This window comes from Protopterus annectens, chromosome 2.part0, assembly GCF_019279795.1.
Source record: "Protopterus annectens isolate FY-2018-M chromosome 2.part0, PAN1.0, whole genome shotgun sequence".
NCBI lineage: Eukaryota > Metazoa > Chordata > Ceratodontiformes > Protopteridae > Protopterus > Protopterus annectens.
In genome coordinates, this window is record NC_056728.1 from 1391583827 (window position 1) to 1391609878 (window position 26052).

Consider the following 26052-nt stretch of genomic DNA (forward strand, 5'->3'; position numbering starts at 1 on the left):
CAGTTATTTACCTTTACACTGAATGTTATGGCTTCCATAACGAAAATGCGATCTGGAAACACACTGGCTACCTCCTCGACACTGTTGAAGTACTGAACTGGCTCACGGACATCACGATCTTGATCTAACAGTTTAAACTTCCCTGTGGAAGACAGAGCACAGGTGGCTGTTTATTGGATGCTTCCTATTTACCAACAGACTGCTCAGCAGAAAGCTGAATGCTTAACAGACTATTGCTCCTATCATACAGTACACATGCATTTTGGCATAACAGAACATACAGTTATACACATTTCAATAGTCACAAAATCAGGTTTAGTATACTTTAGAAAAACACCACTGTCATCTTTTGTTGGATGAAATCAGGATATGCATAGCGTTGTGTACCTCTGTGAGGGATTTCTTAGTGGTACATTTTTTTTTCCATCTTCTTGCCTGATCAAATATTTAGTTCACTGGCTTGCGACTCTAGTTGCTGTTGACTACCAACCTCTGCATTTAGAAGCCCCTGTTCTGCCACAAAATTGCAGTAGCCCTTGGGCTAGTCTTAGACCATCATATAATGATGGAGAGTCAGTGCTGTCATCATTCGACAGTTGTGTGCACCTCATGTGACCAATGTGCTGGACAATTTGGTCCTATAAGAGGCAGTATATGCTTAGTTAGCACCACTGGTCTTTCCCAGGGGAGGACAGTTGCTGTAAAGAATACTTCCCCTCCCCCACCTTGTCAGACCACCAGCAATCAAGATCTATCAGTGAACCTAAGTCACCTGCATTTCTAAAAGCTGCCATGTTCTTGGTTACTGGCCAGTTTCTGAAAAAAAAAAAAAAACATATTTTAAAGGAAATGTAATCAGAACCAAAATTAATTTCCAAGTATGTTTATGGTCAAATAACTGACAGCACAAAAATCATACGCTCAGGTTAAATGTATGTGCAGCACTTCACAAAATGAATAAAAGCTAGCTGTGCATACAAGCAAAGCTATCCACACTCTTAGCCTGGGGAAAAGACCCTGCATCACGTCTCTAGTACCATCAATACCAAAGTTACCACAGTACGGGGAAAGGGGTTATTCTGATGTGGCAAAGCTACACTAAAGTCTTTTCTCAGATTCAAGTTCCACAAATTGTGGTTAGTATTCCCAGATGGAAACTATTAACACCATTGGACGGCACAGTGGTGCAGCGGTAGCGTTGTTGCTTCACAGCAAGAGGTTCCCCAGTTCGATTCTCGGCTGGAGTGCTTTCTGTGTGGAGTCTGCAAGTCTTCCCTGTGTTTGTGTGGGTTTCCTCCAGGTGCTCTGGTTTCCTCCCACGTTACAAAGACATGCATCTAGAATGTTTCTTCTTGGGTCTCTGCTGAAAATTGGCTTTGTTCCAAGTCGGACTTTCCCAGTTAACAAATGTTAAATAAATAAAAAATATAACATGACAGGCATTTAAAGAAGACAAAAACAAATATACAAAAATATACCACAGACAGCCATGGATATAAATATGATTTTCAGTTCAGTATCTTCCTATGTGACTAATTAGAAAAACATGCCTCACCTGAGGTGAGTCACCTCAGACAACAGTATCATTTACACTTTACTAAATGGACAGGTGAATAAATGGTTTGAATGACTGTGAGAGTAATTTAACTCTTCCTATATAAACAAACTTTAGTCATTATGACTAAAATGTAGTAAAATGGGCTGTGTATATTATCGGGGTCTATATTATAACATCGAAGTTCGTAAACATCGAATGTTATAATATCGTACCTTAAACACCGAAATCTGCAAACTTAGTACAGTCAGAATACCGATTTTTTTCCCCAGGGAAAAAAAATCGCTATTCCGAGAAACTTACACACAACAAGCACACACAAAAAACAGCAATCCACACACATACACTCAAAATCCTACACCTAAACCTAAACTAAACTTTACATACGCTACTAGCTATCCACTTACCTTAACCCAACCCTAACCCTAAGGTCCGTCACTATCGCACACTCCCCCGACCCGCGCCCTAACCCTAACTAACCTAACCCGCCCCCTAACCCTAACCTACACACAACCGCACACTTACCTGACCCGCGACCTAAACCTAACTCACCTAACCCGACCCCTAACCCTAACCTACACACAATCGCACACTTACCTGACCCGCGCCCTAACCCTAACGTCCACACAACCGCACACTTACCTGACCCGCTCCCTAACCCTAACTCACCTAACCCGCCCCCTAACCTACACACAATCGCACACTTACCTGAACCCGACCCATAATGTTCCAACATATCGAATGCTGAAAACAGCGAAGCCACAGCAACGGCCCACTGAATTCTTTCCCTGGGAAAGAATTCGATGTCCTGCACCTTCGCTGTTTTCAGCGTTCGACATTTACTGGTTCAATGTTATAACATTCAAACTTTATAAAATTCGATGTTATAATATAGACCCATATTATCGGTTTGTACACAAAGAAGAAAATATGATTCTCAAATTCAGCTAAATATGTCTGTGTTTAAATTTTAGTTTAGGATGTATATCTAGGGGTAATTTATTTGTGTGGCATAGCATTTTCATCTCTACACATGAGTGGCACATACAAATCCATAAGCATTAATATAACATGTCTATGGAAGATTTTTGGACTTTCATTGCTGCATGAGTTTTTATGTATCTTATTCAACTACCTGTGGTAAAAACTCATTGCATTACTCATAGGTTCATAGGTGTGTATTAGGCTAATGACTACTGAGACCATTTTAAGCTTAGCCACACATTCCAAATCTTTGACAACTTCTAGTACCCTTGGTGAGTGTAAACAAGGTCTTAGGAGATGAAACATTTATAGGCTGCCTTTGTCCATTACAGACATAGACGCAAAACCAGGGATGAATTTCCTGCTCCCCATTCAGTTGTCCAAGTTACACTTGAATTGGGTTATACAGGAACTCTGCTTTACGTGGATGGGGAGCCTGTTCCTGTTCCAGAGAATGGGTTGTCTCTGGGATACATACATGTCTCTCCAGCAGGTTTTATTTATAGTTCACAAAAGGTTTAAGCCTTTATAATGGGTAATTCTGGTGCTCTTTGTTTTGGGGATATGGAGGAGGTCCATTAGAGTGGGGATCGATGATGCCTTGTATGCCAGGCATAGATATCCCCTCAATGGTCTGTAGGAGACAGAATGCAGGCATAGGCCTGGTTATTTATGCCATGTATTCTTTTAGTAAGGAACTGCAGTGGACATTCCAAATGTTAGATTGCCTGGTTAGGTACATACCAAAGAGGGCTGTGTACTCAATGATAGGTCTAATGAATGTCATATACTGTGGAGCAATCACCTCCTTGGACCTAGATGTCATACCTTTTTTACAAGTTGTACAACATAGAATGCTTTCCTCACTTCCATAAACACAAGATGGTCAAAGGCTAGATTACAGTTTATGTGTGCCTCCATGTCCCTGACTACTGGGTCGACTCTTAGGTTCATAGGTTCATAGGTAGGTACTAAGCTATCTGTCCGAGGGCATTTATAAGCCTAGCCAGAATGTGTTGGCTTTTGCCTCCCTTTTAAATTAGTTTCCTGGGCCTCTGTCTAGCAGGGCCATTGAAGTGACCCCGGGATGAATTTACGATTTCCCATCCACTCGTCAAGACTTCTCTTGAAGAGTGTTAGTGAGGTGCTCTGCCTAACATAAACTGGGACTCTATTCCAGATTGAGGGAAGTCTCTGGGACAAGACTCTATCCCTCCAGCATGTCCTGTTTATTGTTGTGTTGAGGTTTAATTCACTGGAGCGTGTGGCTCTCAGAGATATGGTTTTCTTGAGGTGGAGCATGTCCATTAATTCCAGGTTGGACATGGCCTTATATGTCAGGCAGAGATCACCTCTGATCAGGTGGTAGGCAACTGAGTAGAGCTGGAGTTTCTTTAGTTGAGCTGCATATGGCATCTGTATGAGGTCCCTGATCCTCTTGGTGAGGTACTTCTGTGGCCTTTCCATCTGTTGCAGGTGTCGAGTAAGGTACATTCCAAATGGGGCATTGTACTATTATGGGCCTAATGAGTGATGAGTAGAGGGGCACAATGACCTCTCTTGATCTAGATGTGAACACTTTCGTGATTAGGTGGGCTACATAGAAGGAATTTCTAACCACTTTGGCAATGTGGTTATCAAAGGAGAGGTTGCTATCTACCTGGGTCCCCAGGTCACTAATTACATCTTCCATACTTAGTGGATTACCACCTATGTGATAATTCATGGGCACTTTGTTTTTCCCAAAGGGGATGACTATGCATTTTTTAGCATTTAGTTTGAGGCCATGGTTCTGACACCAGGTATCTTTCTCTGTGAGACCCCTCTGGAGGATGTCTGTGTCAGCCGGCGAGTCTATTATGACTCCCAGTTTGCAGTCATCTGCGAACTTGGTTAACCATAGTCCTCCCGTGCTTGCCTGTACCTCGGAGAATTATATAACGAACAGGAGGGGCCCCAGGACCGAGCCCTGTGGGACGCCACTTGTGACTGGATTAGAGTCGGACATGGCACCTGCAACTCTGACCATGTGTGTTCTATCCATGAGCCAGTTGGCAACTCATCTCGTGACATAGGGGATAATGTTCACGCTGGTGAGTTTATCTATGATGCCAGAGTGGGGAATGGTGTTGAAGGCCTTAGCGAGGTCCAGGTAGGCTGTGTGGACTACCTTTCCTTCATCTATGGCCTTGGTAACTGTTTCAAAGAAGTCAACTAGGTTTAGGAGGCATGATCTGCTTTTAACAAAGCCAAATTGGGTGGGGTCCAGTGTCTGGAGGTTCCCAATGTCTCTGTTTATGAGATCCATGATGATACGCTCCATAGCCTTGCAGACCAGGCTAGCCAGGCTTATAGGGCAATAGTTCCCAGGTTCTGTTGTGTCACCACCTTTGTGGAGCAGGATGACTGTAGCTGTACGCCATTCTTTGGGTACATAGCCTGTGGTAAGGCTGAGTTTGAATAGTGAATTTAGGTGAGGGTTTAGTTCATTTTGGAGCTCGTGTAAGACGAGCCTGGGATACCATCCGGTCCCATTGATGCTGTGTTTTTAGCTTTGGAGAAGGCTGTTTTTACCTGCTTGTCTGTGATGTCTGGGGCTCTGCATTCTTCTGGGATGGACACGGGCCCTTTTGGGGGTGAGGGGGGGGTAAAGTTTGCAATGAACCTGTCAGCCAGGATGTTGGCAATGTCAGTTGGTTCAGTGTATTTTTTGCCATTTTGCACTAGCTCAGAGCATATCTGAAAGTTTCCACCTAGATTCTTGACATAGCTAAAGAAGGCTTTGTGATAATCTTTAGAGTCTTTGGCAATTTTTTTTTTCGAAACTGGCCTTGGATGATTTTATGAGGGATTGTAGTTTCTTGCTGATATTGATCAGTGATGCCTTTCCTTTTTGGGATTTTGCTCTATCATGTAATAGTTTCCTCCTTCTGTTGTATAGTTTATTTATGGCCGGGGACCACCATACTGGTTTCCTCTTTTTGGAGGCGTGAGTCTTTGTTTTACTTGGGATGGCTCAATCCATGCATTCCTGTAGGTGCTCATAGAATGCTTTTGTAAAGGATTCTGCTGTTTGCGCAGCATTATCCTTTAGCAAGGGGGCTTGGAAACTTTCCACCTCGTCTTGAGAAGTGAGAAGTTGGCTTTTGAAAAGTTTTTCACAGTGGTTTCTTTGACCGGGGGTGGGGTCGGGATGTGGATGTCCAGTGTGATTAGTTTATGATTTGATCTTACCAGCGAGGGGTTTATCTCTGGTGTGGAGCACTGATCCCCTATGTTGGTGATGATCAGGTCCAATATGTTATCACCTCTTGTGGGTGTGGTGACCAGCTGTTCCAGGGCGTTTGAATTTATAAACTCTAGGAAGCGTTGGGCAAAGGAGTTTGTACTTGAGTAGTTATCCCAATCAATGTTTGAGTAGTTGAAATCTCCCAATATCATGGTGTTTGGTATGACCTTTATATTTTCCAGTGTTCTCAGGAATGCTGAGTGGGGGTTCTGAGACAAGGTAGGTGATCTGTAGCAAGCTATGATCTGAAAAGCAGCTTTATCCACCGTTAGTTGCACATGAATGGTCTCCAAGGCCATGTGCTGTGCTACTAACCTGGAGGTGTGGGTATTCTTTATGAAAATGGATACACCCCCTCCTTTTGTATTTCGGTCCGGGTTCAAAGGCCAAAAGGTATGGTATGAGTTGTAACCTGGTAGTGCTGGGGTGCTCTCTGGAGCCTTGAACCAGGTTTCTGTTACTGCACAGATATCGATTGAGATTAGCAGCAGCAAGCTACTTGTTACATTTGTAGTAAGCAGTTTCCTACAGTTAAGAAAGAAAAGAGATAAAGAAGGGAAGAAGAACCTTTTGACAGAATGTTTTAGGACATTTTGTGGTTCTCAACATACAGGGCCTTTTTTTTTTTTTTTTTTTGGACCTCATCTTGCAGTTGAGCGGGAACCAGTTTGAAGCATTGGACAGGAAACCACAACAACTAGTTATGGCTCTGAGTGCCTATTACCCATGCTAAGTACTGTGTAGTGCTGCTACTAACAAGCTCAGGCATACGCAAAGGCACCTTCCACCCAAAGACACATATACACACGCACACTTCACTTATTCAATCTCACATTCTCAGCGAGTCACACATACTCTCCCACTACTCTCACACACAGTAACACATTGGCATACACATTCATATGTTTCTATTCACATACACCGCAACTTACCTTTATCAGCTATTTGTCTAGGATGAAGCAGCTCCATTTCAGCCTCCAAAGATCTCCCCCTCCACTGAAATGCTCAAGTGTGTGTTGCATGAATGTCCAACACACTTGCAGCTTTGGATCCCTGCCCTGCCAAGCACATGCATAGTTTGAGCATCTATTAATCCCAAACTACACCAATTGTCTAACTGGGCAGCATGCTGGCAAGGTCCTTTTCATAGAGAAGGAATACTTCTTCTGCATATAGCACTTTGAGCTGTGCTGCCTAAAGTACATTGGGGGGGGCTATGCATAAGAATAGTTTTGCAAATTACACAATACGGATTCTATTCATCTCGTATAATTTACAATACCAGCCAAGACATACTAATGTTGAGTTTGTTTGCATTATATTCCAGCAAGGTAGCTCTGCTAGCAGACAATTTCTGAGAGGTTTGTAGCATTTTTCCAGATTATATGACAAATAGTTCTGTAGCCTTTAAGTTCAGAACTTACCCTTCCCTTTCTATATCAACATATGTTTACATTATTTCACTGAGGAACTCACTCTTCATAGGCTGAAATTAAAATGCTTAGCAGTAGTCAGTTATTTGATTACTAAATTCCATAAGATCAATGTTACTTCTCTTTTCTTTTTCTACTGATTGTGTTATTTTTAAATGAATAGCTCTGTAATTTCAAAATCCTTTACTTAATTCAAATAAATGCGCACTGCAGTGGTATAATTTTTCTTGAAGTAACAGGATGGTAAAGAACGTATTGTTAAAATCTCCAAGTCTTTTGCAAATCAGGTTATCAGATATTATCGAATGCATTCAGTATGATACATATTGCTGATGCCCTGCCACATCCTTAGTATTCCTACAATCTTTAATCACAGCAGCGAGATTAAATTCCATGTCCGAAACACAGTGTCTTTTTGGTTTTCCTAGTATTTAATATTCCAGACAGTTTCTCAAATAGCTCTTTTGATGTTTCTATTATTTTCACTTGTTTTTCTTATCATATTGTAAAATTATTGTTCTTAACAAGTTTTTGTAATACTCTGGAGCTTTTCTCACTCGGTCTTTACTGAAAATGAGCTCCCACCCAGTTGGACTTTCCTGGTAATCAAATGTCAATAAAATAAATAAATAAAATCAGTCTGTTAATATTCATTGGTATATCCACCCCTTTACTGCCCATAGATATGTATTTCATTCCTTTCAGGCTAAGAATTTTATTTTTATCACCATACCATTGCTTTCAGTATTCCTTCCCTTAGACCCTTCCACCTAAACCCATTCAGTGAGTTTACCTTAAACTTTATCTTAGTTATATATAAACAGATACAGTGACACTACTGATCAGTCATTTTTCTTTTTTTTTAGTTGAGGTCACTGCCAAGGGGAGAGAAGAGTTCAGTCTTCCACTTACAATTCCCCATGTCCTTATACACACATATGAATGTCACTGCCTCTGTTGAGATTAGTAGTGGTCTACCATAGAGTTGTTTTTCAAGATATTCCACTATCATATTAACATTATTCTTCCAAGTTTTGCAGTGGTTCAAATTATATATGGCATATTTAAGTCTCAAATCAATACAGGAATATTGATTAACACCTGCATTAAGAAAGTTAAGCAAGCATTAATGCCTGACGGGGTGTGTGTTAATGTGTATTGGTGTTATGAGGCCCGATGCTCAAGACACTGATGCCAAGGAATTCACTTCAAGACAAGCTCGGGAGGTGAATCTTGGCATCCACGTCAAGAGCACATAAATAATTAGTTATGATCGGTGATATCCGATCATAACACTTTGTAGTGCATGGAGTTTTATCTACTCCATGTACTACCAGTTACAAAAAAATAAATAAAAAGAAAATAAAGGGCTCGATTCCAAAATACTTGTTCTCAGTGTAAATGACCACTTACACTGACAGCAGGCTGAGAGCAATTATTTTGGAATTCAGCCTCTGGTGTAAGCCTGTGCATAGACAGGCCTTACACTGAAGGAAGTCACTTACATGAAGAGAAAGTCTTTCGAAGTCAGGATAGACTTACAATAACAGCAACTCTTTTGGAATCTGGCCCAAAATGTTTTACACCTTTGAAAGCCAATTGCACAGACAGCAAAAAAATATAATTGGATGAAAAAGTCAGATACAGTTTTTAAATACTGTTGTAACTAAGATACTTACAGACTGATGTCTGTAAACTTCACCAGACAGAATAAAAATATGAGGCAAAGTGATCAGGTACAGTTGAGAGTGAAGGATTGTACCTCTCATAAGACTCAACAGCAGCACCACTTAGAGGGTGTGAAAATGCTGTTACGGTCTGGTTATTAACTTCATGTTTTGATGTAAAACAGTGGCCAGTGTCAGACAGATACTTTTGCCACTTTGGAAATGAAGACAGCTGTTTAAATATAACTTATTCAAGAACTTTAGTTAAAGAAAAAGCGATGACATCTGTAACTCCCCTTGTAGTCTTTAACATTTATGTTGTCAATGTCAGCTACTAAGGCAGTCTTCTAGATAGCATCAGCATCTTCTTCACTTAATAATATGTTAGCAAGTCAACAAACTAGAGGAGAAATGATCGTCTTTGCTTTGCACAAGTTCAGCAAAAAGGATATTCTCTCTCATGCAAATCGCTCAGATATAATTGACATATTCTAGATTTCAGACATAATTACATTTTAATATAATGTGAATCCAGATGTCAAAACATTAAATAAAATCACAAAAATGTATCCATCAAGAGAAGCCCAGATATCAGAATCATTTTAATTTTAAAAATGCTAAATGAACTCATCAGTCTCAGGAAAAGTTTTACTAATAAAATGATTTGATACAGTATTGCTGTTTGCTAAGACGTCTGTTAAGTAACAAAGAGTATATCCGTATCAGAAAAACAAAGCCCTGCAGAATTTAGACAAATATAGATTTACCCTTATTTTCAAAGATATACATTTATTGTGAAGACTAAGACACCATCTGCTGATCACCATTAGTTCCAATCATTTTCAGTTTGGCCCATGTGAGATGTCATTCAGCCATCACAGATTTAATGAATTCTCTACTTGTGGAGTGCTCCTTTGATTTAATATGCTTGAACATCTTTAACACCATAAAAAAATTTAACTAAAGGTGTTCTGCTGACAATATGGGTTTGACAAGTGTGCCTGAGTGCTGACAAACCAGCCAGGCGGTTGGAAGAGAGCTGCTGATGTCTGTGCACTCAGGTTAGAGGATGAAGGAAGCATGACTTTGCAAAGAGAATGCCTCCATAAGAGGGGATTCAGAACAGTCTGACATTGGCAGGCCTGTATAAACATGAGTGAAGCAAATGTGTAGTACAAGTAAAGACCTTACTAACTGTGTGGGAATGTTAGGCTTCAAAATTAAAAGAAATTTCAGAATAAATTGGGGGGGGGGCTGGAAATAAACTATGGGGTGCATGCCCTTTCCCAAAAAACTGTAATGAAAAAGAAAAAGTAAACTGAATACAAGCATTTTGTCAGAAAAAAAAGTCAAGTGGCTGGAGCCACTACTTTAATGGGAGCATCAGATTCAGCTGCTTTGCAGAATATAGTCCCATGTGTCCTGACCCTACTACTTGGAAAGACATTAAGCAGGATGTGCTTGAAGTTAACAAAACATCCACTTGTAAGATAGAAGATAAACAGACCCTCTGGTCTGGGGTTTGCCAACTGCCTCTCTCTATTTCATGTCTTCAAACCTACTAGATGCTATAGGAATAGTTTGCCTTTCCTTAATCATTTTCTTTTCCAAGGTCCTCTTAGCCTAGAAAATTCTTCATGCACATCCTCCTTTTTATGGGAGTTAAACATTCTCTGCTGCTATTTATTGGTTGTCCTGACTCTAATGCTTGTATTAACAACTCCAGCTTTTCCTGCATCAACCAGGCATGCAGGGGGGACTGTCTACTCCTGTAGGAGTTCCTGGTGAAAACCATACAAATTTGTCAGCCTTTTCAGAGGTGGGGTCTCCTGAGCAAAACAGACAATTAGAATGCAAATCTGTGTATAGAATCTGATACCTACAATTATAAAGGGCTTTCAGGACTGAAAGAGGTATGCCCCAGGAACCAGAAAATGGTTTCCTGGGAATTATTGACTAGCAAATAAGAGAGTAAAAATAGCAATCAGTAAAACACTTCCCCAGTTGTGGCACTTATCTTTTAAAGATCTTTGCATACTGGGGCTGTGTGGCTGAAAATCAGATTGAGTTCCCATAAACTTTCTCACGGAAACGTGGCCCAAAAAAAAAAAAAAGTGAAGGCTGCATGGGCTGACTGCAATTTTTTAACTGGGATGCAGCCTTATATCCCAGTGCAGATGAGGGGCCAGCATGCACCATGACCACTGTGGAGCTTTAGGACTCTGGCCATTTGGGTGGGCATCTATTTACCATATAATATAAACAGTACAGTGAGCCATACAAACAACATCTTATATTCTATTTTCAGGGAGCTTGGTTGTTTTCAGGTAAGGGGACACACATATTACTGAGAACAGGGCAGTAGAACATGGAGAAAGACCCATTGAAAGGGAAAAGATATACGACATGTGAGAAGTCAAATGTGGGTATGGGAAGGAGACAGAGGGAAATATCCTTCTGAGAAATGGAGAGAGGGTGCCTCTGGACAGGCTTTTTCATTTAGTATGACTGTTCTTCAGGCATGATTTTTGATACAAGCGAAATCACACATGCTCTTCCAAGTATAAACAAAAGAAATGCTGGATCATTTGTTTTTCTTCACTTTTCATAAGCAGCACCAGCTCTCATACTGACAATAACATAACTATTGCCTTTATTTTCATTGTATCTGTCCATTAGAAATAGCAATTGTTATATTAGACTATCATAACCTAGGAATCTGTACTGGTAAATAACACTTCATTGTTCACTACATCTAGGTTAACAATCTGGAAATAAAAGGAATAACTGTGCTGATTCTGCCTTTAGCGAAGATTTTCATTTCACATTTTGTGTTATTTCAGTAGCGTATCACATTCCGTGTGAATCACTGGCTTATTTCATTTTGTCTAGAGTTCTTACAATTAATTTTCTCTATGTATTCTTTCATTTATTATTCATACATTAAGTCTCCAAATTACTGCTCCTTCAGTGATTATTTGTACATTTATTGCTCCTCTAAAATACAATTCATGCATCAGCTTAAGTAGATAGTGAATAAACTATACTGGTACCAATTAATAAGCAGCAAACCATTAATCTAAATATATTTACTTTATTAGCAACCTTCCTCACCTACTGTTCATCTTGTGAGACACTAACAGATCATGTTAGGTAAACAGTTTATGCATAATAATTTCCACTCTGAACAGTCTTGAGTGTTCCATCATTTCGATTGACATCTTTCTGCTAAAATGTAGGTTTTGAGCCATGCCTGATTAACATATGAAGCATGCATTTGACTCACTGTATACTGATTATTACAAAATTGCATTACCTGCTCTAATATGTACTCTGTCACATTTTGTATAGCTTTATGTTAAAGGTCTGCTTCTAGTCTGTCCACAGTTCTTACTGATACACTTAAAACTAAGAGCCTTTTTTTTCACTTTTAACTGTTAGCTATGTAGAAACACGAGGCACAAGTACTGCTTTTTTTTCAAAATTGACCCCGGAGAACTTACTAAATGACTTGATCAGAGTCGCACAGAATGTACTGGGGAAGAGCTCACATTAAATACCATAGGATTAAACTTGATAGCACATCCTAGCTTTAATCCAGCATGTTACCTTTATAGTTTCCATTTGTCCTTCTTAAAAACTCCCTTTCAGATGCATACTTTCATCTTCAGTATACACAGAATGGTGTAGCAATATAGTAGTTTCACAATGACTATTTTACCACGGCCCAGTTATGAATGGGTATTAGACCTAGCACAGACATAAAACTCACAGATAATTTTACTATTTTGAATTTGTCATATTTGTAACTATGCACTACAAAACCATGGATAAACTGAAAACATAGTTGTCACGGTGGTAATTTATGCTACAGGGCTATGAATCCATCAGTGCCAGGCTTGAGCTGTAAAGGTCATGTACCTTAGTACTTCCCCATTGCAGTTATCCAGTGGAGCACAGTTTATGCTATATTTGACTCACCAGTGTTTGACAGCCCTCACCAAGTTCCTGAGTTCTGCATTAATGAACACAGCTGCTTGTGCACTTACTCTCCAAATGCTGAAGTTGTGCAGCTGCTGCATATGTCCGTGCACCACCAGATACTTCACATGGATAAAACAGTGTAAACAGGAAGGGTGTGAGTGGTAGTTGCCAGTGCACTGTTGCCATTGCACGATGGTGCATGCTTCCACCCTATGATGTTGTATCAGATGCCCACTGACCACTGAAAACAGAATGATTTCACAATCATAGCTTCATGGCCCAGTTGTACTCTGAAATATCACTGGTTCATGCTTTATGCTTTGTGCTACCTTATACAGCAAGTCAATCTACTCTACAGAGGCAGTGAAAATATTTCTAAATATTCTGTGGGGTGCACTCTAGCACTAAGCAAGGTGGTACTAAAAGATGACTGCCACAGACACTATGATTCTGAACTGTACTCAAACATCTTAAATCTCACAACAACTGTAGCTCGTCTTATGCATGACATAAGCTGTTTGTTAAAGACCTTCAATGTATTTATCTTTCAAACATTGTTTACCATTTACAAGTTTAGGTGATATCCAGCTCCTAGTGAATATAGCTGCATTATTCTGGTCTTCTTATAAAAAAAATTATTGCCTATTTACAAGTTATACCCATACTCATGTCCTAGCGAACACAACACCAGTCTTTCCTAGTCCTTTATCATAACATCTTAAGAAGTTATGCTGTTTCACAATGTTCTGCTTTACAGAACTCTCCTTATATTTCCCTGACAGCAAAGAAGATAAGTAACTGCAATACAAAACTGTCATATCAACTCCTTAAAATCTAGATAGCATTTCTCAGTTCAACAGTAGCAATTATTACTTATTTATTAATCTAGCTGCTTATATATATATTCTTGTGTGTGTGTGTGTGTGTGTGTGTGTGTGTGTGTGTGTGCGCTTGCACTCGCGCATGTGCATGTATTTAAATTTGTTGGTTGGGATACAGCACTGATCCAAAAGGTCCTACTTCAGGCTCAGCGCAGATGTAAAGCATATAACAAGCAAGTACTAAACATGTAAAACTACATTACAGAAGCAAACTATAAAACATTCTGTAAATAAGAAATACATTTGGAAATATTTATAGAACTCAAAGAACAATATCACTAATAACTAGGTAATAGTCACAGTATTTACGAAGCATTCTAGCAGTATTCTTCTAGAAGGATAAGTAGGTAGTAAATTTTCATCACACTAATGCTAGAGACTTTTGGTAAGTAGACAGAGGTCCCAGATGTTTGCAGTGTTGCTGCATTGAAGGTTAGACAGCATAGGTGGCAGAGGTAGGGGAATGTTTAGTTTATGTTTGGAGTTACTTTGGAGGGTTAGTAGGTGGGAAAAGGGGTTTGAAGAGGCTGATACATTTGATACTGTTTTTCTTACCAATGTTGAAGATATACAAGGTGGTTGAAAAGACAAATACATTATGTAAAGGACAAGTTACAGTGAAAGGGAAGCAGTGAAATGACCATGGATGCCAGAAACTCGGGGGACATAGATAGTGATTAAAAGATGATAAAATAAATAAATAAATAAATACTTGATATGTTTGACTCATTCTATATTAGAAGGAGCATCTGTGAGCTCAAAATTGGAATTTGTTAACATCTTTGTGATACACAGAAGATATATGCTGCTTTAATACTGTATCCTCCAGCTATGGAACAAACTTTCACTACATCTCAAGCAGTGAAGCCCCCTTGTCACCTTCAAGGCAAACCTAGATAAATGGATGCGCAATCTCAAATTCTCTGTCTGGCCTATCTTGCTTTGCCCTCCTTGAAGCTGGAAGGAAATTTTGAATGTAGGGTTTTGGCTAGGCTTGAATTGGTCTGCAGACTGACTGCTTAGTACTTGCCTGTGAACCTATCAGCCTAAGATTAAAAACATTCAAGAGACAGAGGCCCAAGCACACCCCCATCTACCTGCAGTTTGATGTTTAATGGATAAAGTTAAGCTGCTATATGGTAATAACTATTTTTTATGGAAGGCTCCTTTAAAAAACATAAGCTACTATTTTAAAACACGGTGTGCATTGTGGGACTTCAGTGTGCTCCTATGTGCTCAGGCTTCATACTGCAACCACATCATGAGAAGCACAGGACAAATACAGACAAATACAACAAATGGTTAAATTTTTCTAATGCACTGATAACAGCTTTCAAGATGAAAGCAGCTTTCAGTGTTTTTATACCTATCAGCAAGTAATTCACTTTTAAGACTGTCCCTTCAAATATACTATTTAAAAATAATTGTCACATAATAGGCATTGCAGTCAAATTGTTGCTTCTTTAACTAGAGCTGACCCTCACAATAGTAAATCAGTGATATCATGATTCTAGCAGTTCAGTAAAAGTGGGCCATGCACCATTCAGTTTCAGTAGGACTTTGTGGTCAGAATGCTTATTATGGAGATAATTACACAAAAAGCAGTTTGCTACCATACTGGGGTCTTACAGTGTTGCACAACTTCTGAATATACTGTAAATCAAATATATAATCCAAGTCAATAAGTAATCACATATTTAGTTGGTTAACATTTATTAACTGATTGAGTAAACTGGTTCAAGGATCCATTTTAGCCACAACCAGGGCCATGAATGCAAAGACAACAAACATGAGGTTCACAGATTCACAGGTTTTTTATTACACTTACAAGAAGGTTCAGCCAAATCACCACATACTGTAGGAGACTAACAATGTCCTCATTATGCAGACTTTCTCCACATATCCAAGTTGAAAAGTTATTATCCCACATCCAGTCATTCAGACTGGCTTTAGAGATACTCTGCTTGATAAGTAAGGGTAGCCTATTCGAAAAACTGGGTATACATTGGGTTCGGTATCTGTCACGCTATTTGCTGTTGATGTGTCATTGTAGGTTTAGGTCTCTAGAATGGGTGTTTGTTTTACCAGTGGTCCTAGTTAGGTGAAGGAGATCAAACAGTGCTGTGTCCTTCATAGTATGAAAGGCTAAGCAGAGGTCACCCTTCAGAAGTCTGTGTGGATATCAGTAGAGGAACAGTGCTTTACATCTATCAAAGTGAGACCATTTTTGGGGGGAGGAAACACTGAAGTATCTCAAGCTGGTTTAGTACATAGTGAAATACTTGCAAAAGGGTGCATTATATTCAATGATGGGCCTAATAAGGGATCAATTAAATCAGACTATAACTTCATTGGACTTTGAAGTGATACCACAAGATGTAGGTTGTACAAGGTAGAAGGATTTTTTTAATCACCATATAGTCACCGTTAGTTATCAACATACATACATGTAGAAAAGAAAACAGCAGCACCTAAACACGGCTAACACCAATAAAATTCGTAGCAGTTTTATTGAAGAGGTAAGCGCTTTCACATATTCACTGTGCTTCATCAGACCAAATGTAACAAAACAACTCAACAGTTAAATAAGGAGCATCATCAATTAACCATTCAAAACATCCAATAGAAAACAAGCACTGAGACATACATTAAAACAACAGGATGTCATTTAAAGAGCCCCCTAGCTTTTAGGATAGGTTTAATGGAAGTTCTGCCATTGATGCCTGGAACCTTATCCGCCTGCATAGTAATGATCCAAGAAAGTTCACGGCTTTCCATGTATTCCTAAAGTCACCCCCACACTTGTCTTGAGTCAAAGTTTCAACAACCGTAAAACCAAAAATATGGTCACTGCCATATTCCATATAATGTTTGGTCAAAGCATTACACTCAGCAAAATTATGTACACAATACAAGTGCTCCCTCATTCTCTCCATAAGGGATCTATTTGTCTTGCCTATATAGAAGCAAGTGCATACTCTGCATTTGGCCAAATAAATGAGATTTCTACTGCGGCAGTTAGCATTCACTTTAAAACAATATTCATGATGTGTGGTCAGGTGAACAAAAGTCACTAATGGATCAATATGTGAGCAAAAATTACATCTCGAACAACATCTCATGCTAAACGCTGATATAGGCTTCTCACTTCCTGCTGGTGTATTCTTCTTATAACACAGTTGCCTCTTTAATGACTTATTTTTAAAAGTGAACCTCGGATATTCACCTACAACATTCCAGATTTGGTCATCAAGCTGTAAAATGGACCAATTATTTTTCACAACCTCTTTGATACTATTGAGGTCACTAGTGAACTTTCTTGGATCATTACTATGCAGGCGGATAAGTTTCCAGACATCAGTGGCAGAACTTCCATTAACCCTATCCTAAAAGCTAGGGGGCTTTTTAAATGACATCCTGTTGTTTTAATGTATGTCTCAGTGCTTGTTTTCTATTGGATGTTTTGAATGGTCAATTGATTATGCTCCTTATTTAACTGTTGAGTTGTTTTGTTACATTTGGTCTGATGATGCACAGTGAATGTGTGAAAGTGCTTACCTCTTCAATAAAACTGCTACAAATTTTATTGGTTTTAGCCGTGTTTGGGTGCTGCTGTTTTCTACATTGTGTTGTTGTCTACCAGCACCTTTTGTTCCCTGAGGACTGTCTGTTTTCTACATTTTGGTATTTCCTCTGTACCTCAAGGAAGCATGGCTACAGAGAATGTTGTCAACATCGATAATGGGCATAGCTCTTTTAGGAAAAGAAGTAAAGACCGGATCCTGAAATTTTTAAGAACAGAAGCAAACCCCCTTCTTGCTAAACCTGGGGCCAGCGACAATGATACTTTATGTGATGTTGATGAAGTTCGCCTTATCAATGTCACCAGGGATCTTGAAAATGACTTAAGCTAAAGCATTTTCAGTGGCAATGGCTACACTTTGAAGCTTGCCTATACCATAAAGTGGTTCCTCGAGGGCTATGAGTTTTGGTGATGCCCACATATGGCGAAACCCATATGGAGTTACTAAGTAAGTGGCAACAGCTAAATCTTGAACTAAGTTTCAATTATATGTGCTTACTGATTAATTATTTTAAACCTTTGGAAAAACAGCTTGCAGATACTGTTAACAAGAAATACATTGAACTGCTTGATCAGTATAAAGATGATTTTTTGATCAAGTTAGATGGGATCATTGATGGGGTCTCGTCTTATGAACAGCGACTGAAGGCGCAAAAGTCCAAGAAATTATTAAGAGATACTACAGATTTCCAGAGAGGGAATGTCTTCACTTGGCTGAAAAACTCTAGGTCTACTGAATCTGGGAATACAGTTAAGAATGTCCACAATATTAGAGAGACTGATGCACATACTACCAGTTCTACTGCTTCTCAGTCAGCAGTTGTAAGTGACATTGGTGTGAGAAGTGATGAAAGATCGGCCCTTAATAACACTTCTAATGTTCCGGCTTCTACTCCTTTAAACTGCGTTGCTCAGAACCAATCCTTAGATGTGAGACCCAACGTGCCCAACGTGATTGGTCCATTGGATATACTTCTTTTACTGTTACCCATCTGTCAGAAGGAAAGGGGACACTACCCATGCTTGTTGAGTCTAGGAAGAAAGTGGCAGCATCTTATGGATGATACACAAGTACAAACCATAAAAACAATGTGGACGGATGTGATGAATCAGTAGTTTACAACATCTCCCGCAAACTGTTGACGAAAGCACAGGTACTGTTATTAGAACGGGATCTGACATTTATTCTGGCCCAACATTCTATTTTGAGTGAGACTATAGTGGAAATTAAAATGTATGCTAGAAGTGTGATGCTCAAAACTATGTTTCAGTCTGTTAGTAATGATGCACTAGTAGGTCCGCAGTTCAAGAAACCTAGTTTGTTTCAACCTGACTTGAACCCAGTATTGGAGACTTTTATGAAGAAATGTGAGCAGGACATTATGACTGTTTATAATACTGACCATAAGAAAGGTTTTTTTAACTTAACGGCCGAGGAGAGATGGGCATTGTCTGAATTATAGAGGGACAATGATTTGATTATTAAATCTGCAGACAAGGGGAGCACAATTGTTGTCATGGACTTTAACTTTTACCACAATAGTATTTTAGATTTGTTGAGTGACAGCAATGTTTATGACAAAATTGATTTTAATACTGTGATTTTGTTACATGAGAGAGCGAATACAAGTATTTCTGATTGCTTTCAGAGTAAATTGATTTCAAAAGACCTTTATACCTATTTAACAGTTGAACACCCACTTACCCCCCTTTTTCAGGGGCTGCCTAAGATACACAAATGCTTGACACATCCCCCTTTTAGACCGATTGTATCTGGGAAAGGGTGGATTACGGAACCTTTCTCTATATTTATAGAGAAGAAGTTGAGACCAGTGTTGAATGAACAAACACAGGTGTTGAAAAATACACAGCAGTTTCTGGATGGTCTGGTTGAGCACACTAAGGATGTGTGCTTCAATGGACAGTATCTTTTAGTGAGCCTCAATGTAGTGCCTTTGTTCACCTGCATACCTCATGATCTGGGTATAAACATGGTTAACAAGTTCTTGAGCTTTAACAGTGAAAGACCACTATTGATTTAATTTGTTCTTTTTTGGAGATTGTGCTAGAGAACAATATTTTTATTTATGATGATCAGTTGTTTTTGCAGAAGATTGGCGTAGCTATGGGCACTTGTGCCAATAGCTACGCCAATGTAGTCATGGCTCAATGGGAGAGCACTTTTGTTTTTGGGTCTATTTACAGTCCACTTATTAAATATTACAGGAGGTTTGTGAACAACCTCTTTTTAATTTGGGATGGCACATGCCAGCAACTGGAAGAATTTATTGGTGTCATACAGAACACAACACATTTTTTATGTTTTACATCTAAAATGTCAGATAGGGAAATGGATTTTTTGGATGTTAAGATCATGGTTAATGATTCCTGTGGACTCACAACCACTTTACACAGAAAGGATTGTAGGAAGAATACATTGCTGCAACGGAATAGCATGCACCCTGGCCATGTGTTTAAAAACATAGTTAAAAGCCAGGGTATGAGACTCTCGAGGCTCAACAACAATGATGCACTATTTGAACATGACCTGCTTGGTTTGATGTCTGAATTTTTGGATAGGGGCTATCGTCACATGATGATGCAATACATGACAGTGTTAGGCATAGGAAACATAGGAGCCAAACATCTACCTCCGATGTCATACATTCAGAGCATGTTTCCATGGCCTCTAGAAACAAAGCACTTTCTATGTCTTTGTTTTACACTAGTGATGTCAATAGTATCATAGAGGTTGTGAAAAATAATTGGCCCATTTTACAGCTTGATGACCAGATCTGGAATGTTATAGGTGAACATCCGAGGTTCACTTTTAAAAATAAGAAGTCATTAAAGAGGCAACTGTGTTATAAGAAGTATACACCAGCAGGAAGTGTGAAGCCTATATCAGCTTTTAGCATGAGATGTTGTTCGAGATGTAATTTTTGCTCACATATTGATCCATTAGTGACTTTTGTTCACCCGACCACACATCATGAATATTGTTTTAAAGTGAATGTTGACTGCCACAGTAGAAATCTCATTTATTTGGCCAAATGCAGGGTATGCACTTGCTTCTATATAGGCAAGACAAATAGATCCCTTATGGAGAGAATGAGGGAGCACTTGTATTGTGTACATAATTTTGCTGAGTGTAATGCTTTGGCCAAACGTTATATGGAATATGGCAGTGACCATATTTTTGGTTTTAGGGTTGTTGAAACTTTAACTCAAGACAAGTGTGGGGGTGACTTTAGGAACTACATAGAAAGCCGTGAACTTTCGTGGATCATTAGTATGCAGGCGGATAAGTTTCCAGGCATCAATGGCAGAACTTCCATTAAACCTATCCTAAAAGCTAGGGGGCTCTTTAAATGACATCCTGTTGTTTTAATGTATGTCTCAGTGCTTGTTTTCTATTGGATGTTTTGAATGGTTAATTGACGATGCTCCTTATTTAACTGTTGAGTTGTTTTGTTACATTTGGTCTGATGAAGCACAGTGAATGTGTGAAAGCACTTACTGCTTCAATAAAACTGCTACAAATTTTATTGGTTTAAGCCGTGTTTGGGTGTTGCTGTTTTCTTTTCTACATTGTGTTGTTGTCTATCAGCCCCTTTTGTTCCCTCAAGACTGTCTGTTTTCTACATACACACATACATAACCATGTCCCTGATGACTATGAAAAATGTAAGTTGCTATTATCGCTACGGTAAGCAGTAGTGATGCTAGATTTATCACAGGAAACAATGCTGCATTTGTTCTTGTTGAGGGAGAGCCCAAGATTAATGTACCAAATTTTTGTTTGGTCCAGACCTTGTTAAAGAATTGGAGTATCAGAATGGGATTTGAAAACCATCCTCAGTTTGAACTTGGCTAGCCATAGAACCTTGATATCAACTTTTATGTCGAGAAGTATATATCAAGGAAGAGGATATCCAGGACAGAGCTCTGGGTGATCAAACACAGCCCATCTTAATGGTTTGGGTTCTCTCAGACAGCCAATTGCCAATCCACTGAACTATGAATGGGGTTACTATTGAGTTGGGAGAGTTTGTCAATAATCCCAGAATGATGGGGGATAGTAAAAAGGCATTGACGAGTTCCAGATAAACACTGTGGACTGTATTCTCCATATCCATGGTTACAGTAACCCTTTGAAAGAACTCAATCAGGTCAAGCAGGCATGAATTGCCTTTTGCAAGAACAGAGTGGTGTTTATCCATGGCCATATAAGATCTCCTATATAATTTTTTGTTAGTTTAGCTACAGTATGTTTACAGCCTTGCAAGTAATATTAGTGAGACTAATAGTGTTGTAATTCCCAGAGCCATTGGAAGGACCACAGCTTTGCAAAGGCACCACAACTGCTATTATCCATACGTCGGGGACATAACCAATGCAGAGGCTCAGGCTGAAGAATTGAAGGAGAAGCTTTTGCCAGGTGGGAATTTATGCTTCACAGCAGACTTCCAGAAATATTATCTAAACTCATGGAAGTTCTGATGTTATTTTTGGAAAGTACCAAATGGACTTCATCCAAGTTGGTCTCAGAATGGGATGTATGAGGGTGAATGGAGTGGACAGAGAAGAGGATGGGTAGAGTGAAGATGGAAGAGAATTTGTTTGCAGGAATGTTAGCAATGCCCTTGGGGTCAGACAGGGTTGTACTATTGTTGATACATTCAGTACAGATTTGTAGGTTACTTCTAAACTTTCTAATGTAGCAGAAAAAAGCCTTATGGCTGCCTTTTGAATTAGTTGCAGTAAGTTCATAGTTAGCGTTACATTTATAAAAGGCAGGTTCACTTAAATCCCATTTATAATGATGATGTGGGCATATTTTAGTCATGACCAAGAGCTTTTTTCTTTTTATTATAGAGTTTGTTGATGTAGTAGTTCCACCATATGGATTTAGTAAGAAACTTGCCATTTTGCTTACTCTGATCTGGTATGGGTGCCTCAGTGCAGCTATCCAAATGCCTGTAAAACACAACAGCACACAGCACTTTCACTTATAAGGTTTGCTGAGGAGCTATATCATTTGCGATTATCAACAGGGTCAGTAAATACTACAAGATTGGTTTTGGAGTAATGCTTGAATATAGAGGACTATATATATATATATATATATATATATATATATGTATGTATATATAAATATATATGTATGTATATATAAATATATATATATATATATATATATATATATATGTATGTATGTATATATATATATATATATATATATATATATATATATATACACACTAGAAGCCACAAAGCAGATTTTCATAGAGAAGATCACAGGAAGATGTTCCGACTTGACTAGGGAGGAAATAACAAGTGGGATAGTGTAACTTGGAGAAATGTTTGTGAGAGCAAGAAGATTAACACCACTGGTGGGTTGGGGTACTATTTGGCCAAGTGTATTGGCACTTACAAAGGCCAGAAAACTCTGGGCATATCTATTGTTGGTAGTAAATGTTTGCCAGTTTATGGGCACATAGTTGAAGTCATCCATAAGAAAGGTATTTGGTTTGACTATTAACTTTTCTAACTGGCTAAGGTATTCTGCATGCACTTTGAAGGGGATTTTTTACAGTCATTAAAGATCATGAGAACACTGTCACTTTAGCTTATCTATTTTAAAATGAGTTTCATCATTAGCTTTTTAGCGGGGCTGTGCTTTTTGTTGTTTTACTCCTGATTCTCATTGGTCTTTAAATGAAAATATCTTCCTGAAAGTGCCCCCCACAGCTGTAATGTGCTCTACCCTCACTGATTCTTCTGTAGGAAGTTCTGCTTCTCTTGTGACATGCTGACATCATGTTAGAAACATCAATAATTTAGTCAGAAAGAGGAAGGAAGCAGTGGCGGCTGGTGACTTCAAATCAAAGGGGGGCTGCAGGAGACATGAATGGGTGGGGCCAATGGAAAGGGGTGTGACCACCTAGAAAGGGGCAGAGCTATCCTCAAAACCACAAAAACTGGGACTTTAATTAAATATGCTGCCCTGGGTACCAAACCGTCACTATGAGAGTCCAGTCAAGACAAAATTAAGTGTAGAAGAAAAAATATTTCAATGCATTGGCTACAAGACAGTTTACTTAATATCTAGATGGAAACAAAAAGGCTGTGAGGCATGAAAAAATAAATTACTTTTTAAATACATTACTGGAATGCCAGTAAAATTCAAGTATAAAAAAACAAGCAGCACTCAACTCAAACCACTTCTCCTTGCACTGCAGTTCTAATTATAATTTATATTCAACTTTATAAAAAGTACCAAGTAACATGCTGAATATAGCCAACTCTGTGATACCCCCACTTGTAAAAATGTTTCCTATCCAAAAAAGACCTGCTGCCTGACACCTATCTATTTGTTTTATGGGGAAAACATGATCACAGTAAAAAATGAACAGCAAACAAGCTCAAGATAAATTGCTTAAAGGATTACTGCATGGACCACACATGATAGATTGGCATTCTATTTAGTTTACTGGTAAAGCCTGCAAAGATGACTGCAATTCTCCAACAAATGTAGTGAGCTTCTGAAAAGAATGTAATCCTGTCCTTTATTACAAATACTGTCATATGCATTTCAATACCTAAGGCTTATACATTATCTAGTTATGTAAATATTCTCTGCATGGCAACTACAAAAAGGCTTTCAATGCTGGCAATTCTTTAACACTATGCTTATTAAAGCTTACTTGCATCTTACAATCTCAGACAAGCTTACCTTATAGTCATTAAAGCTTTGTTACTTAAAGACAGAGCAACAGGCAGTGCAACAGCATGCATTTCCTGAACAATAAGATGCATAAATCAACAGTATAAAAATATCAGAGAAAACCAGAACATTTTGCAAAATCAAGGACAGATGAAAAGCCATTGTAGTACTTGTGTCTACCTTTGATGGGGGGATACTCTGCACATTTACACTGTATAACTGATCCTTGCCTTGCTTGGAGACAGAGTCACTACATGGGGATGTGTGTTGCAACAAGCATGTCACAATTTGAAATGTCTCTTGCTGATGGTGATGGCCCTGACACAGTTGTCATACCTCTCAACCTCAGAGCAAAAAATCTGGACAAAGCCAGAAATAGAAGTGGGAGAAAGCACCAAAAATAAGGACAATTTTTAAATATTGCTCTTATAAATTTAGAAAGATAATAGAATAGTAGGTATTGCATTAGTATGAATTTACTGAAGAGTATGAAATCTGAAACTCAAATGTCTGTCATTATTTTCTAAGTTCAGTCTTTAATGATTTGCCACTAATTTGCCAGAAAACCATAATTTTATGAAAAACGGACCAAAAATGTGATGAAAAAATATAAAATAGTCAGACAGTACAGCTGGGAACCTGTCAAAGAAGGGGCACTTTTTTAAATATTAGTACTGTTAAGTTGAGCAGCTGACAAAATAAGAGAATCTACATGCATTTCTGAAATAAAAGTAATCTATAACTCTGATCATTACAATTATTTCTTAACTGTAAACCCTCCACATTTTGTGGTGGGATTATTAGAGGGACAGCAACATTTTGAGCCAAAGTCGGAGACAGTTGAGAGGTTTGGATATACCTAATTCTATAAAGTGATTTATTTGCACGTACCTCTCAACTTCTTAATGCAGGAAATCTGGACAAGGCCAAATATATTGGGGGAACATACAGACAGTACTAAAAATTGCTGTTGTATGAACTTAGTTGGTAGAATAACAGGTCTTCCTTTAACATGCATTTTTCTTAAGGATATGAAGTCTGAAACTCAATGTCTGTCATTATTTAGTGACTTCATTCCTAAATGATTTGCCAGAAAACCACACATTTTATGAGGAACCAACCAAAATAAAAAGCAAAAAAATCTATTAATTCTGCGAAAATCTGGACAGTTGAGAGGTATAGTTCAGCCGGGGATGTCTTTGAGTTTGCTGCCCTTCCCCCCCTCACAAAATCATGGTCAAATGGGGCCTCCCCCCTGCATCCATTCCGGTGTCCCATTACTTGGCTATTTCATCACCTTTACCATAAACACTGTAATGTGCATACTGCTTTACTTCTACGATGATTTGGATTTCATTTACACGTTTTATTTTACATTTTACAGCACAAACACTAATACACATTTACTAAACAAAGCAATGCAATCTCACAATGAAAATAGACTAGGCATTAAAACTTATCTGCCCTTGAAACTCACATTCATTGAAACAGCATTGAAACCCACATTCAAAGAAAATACATCTGGCCAGTGGCAGATAAAGATTAACTTTGGGCTGTTTTCAAATCATAGGCCCCTTGCACAGGAAACATACATGTGTTCTTTGATACACCTTCCTGACTGTATTAAATTATATTCCTTGTATAATATAGTACAGTTGTTAGAGGACATTTTAAATTTATTGTTTTGAACATTTTTCCAGTAAACAGTGAAACAAAATGCATGCACCAATAATGACAAAACTACCCAATTCAGAACATTTCCATCATAAAAGTTTACTCAGACTCCTACAATCCACCAGTATCAGTAAATATGCATGATCTCTGCAGAAGTAAAAGTCATCTAAATAATTCCACATTAAAGAGATCTGTAACTAATGAAGAGGTTTCTGCTAGCAAATAACTTTATATTTTATTGTTTCATCTACAAATAAAGTTCCTGTTGCCCT

The 26052-nt window shown here is 38.6% G+C and overlaps 1 protein-coding gene across 1 annotated transcript in view; it reads right to left on the reverse strand.

Annotated features, from left to right (window-relative positions):
- GAREM2 (GRB2 associated regulator of MAPK1 subtype 2) overlaps positions 1-26052 on the reverse strand; it is a 1175250-nt gene that overhangs the window by 283580 nt on the left and 865618 nt on the right. The window contains exon 3 of the mRNA XM_044061617.1: positions 12-142. Within this exon, the coding sequence (XP_043917552.1) occupies positions 12-142 (131 nt within the window). The remainder of the gene's footprint in view (positions 1-11; positions 143-26052) is intronic.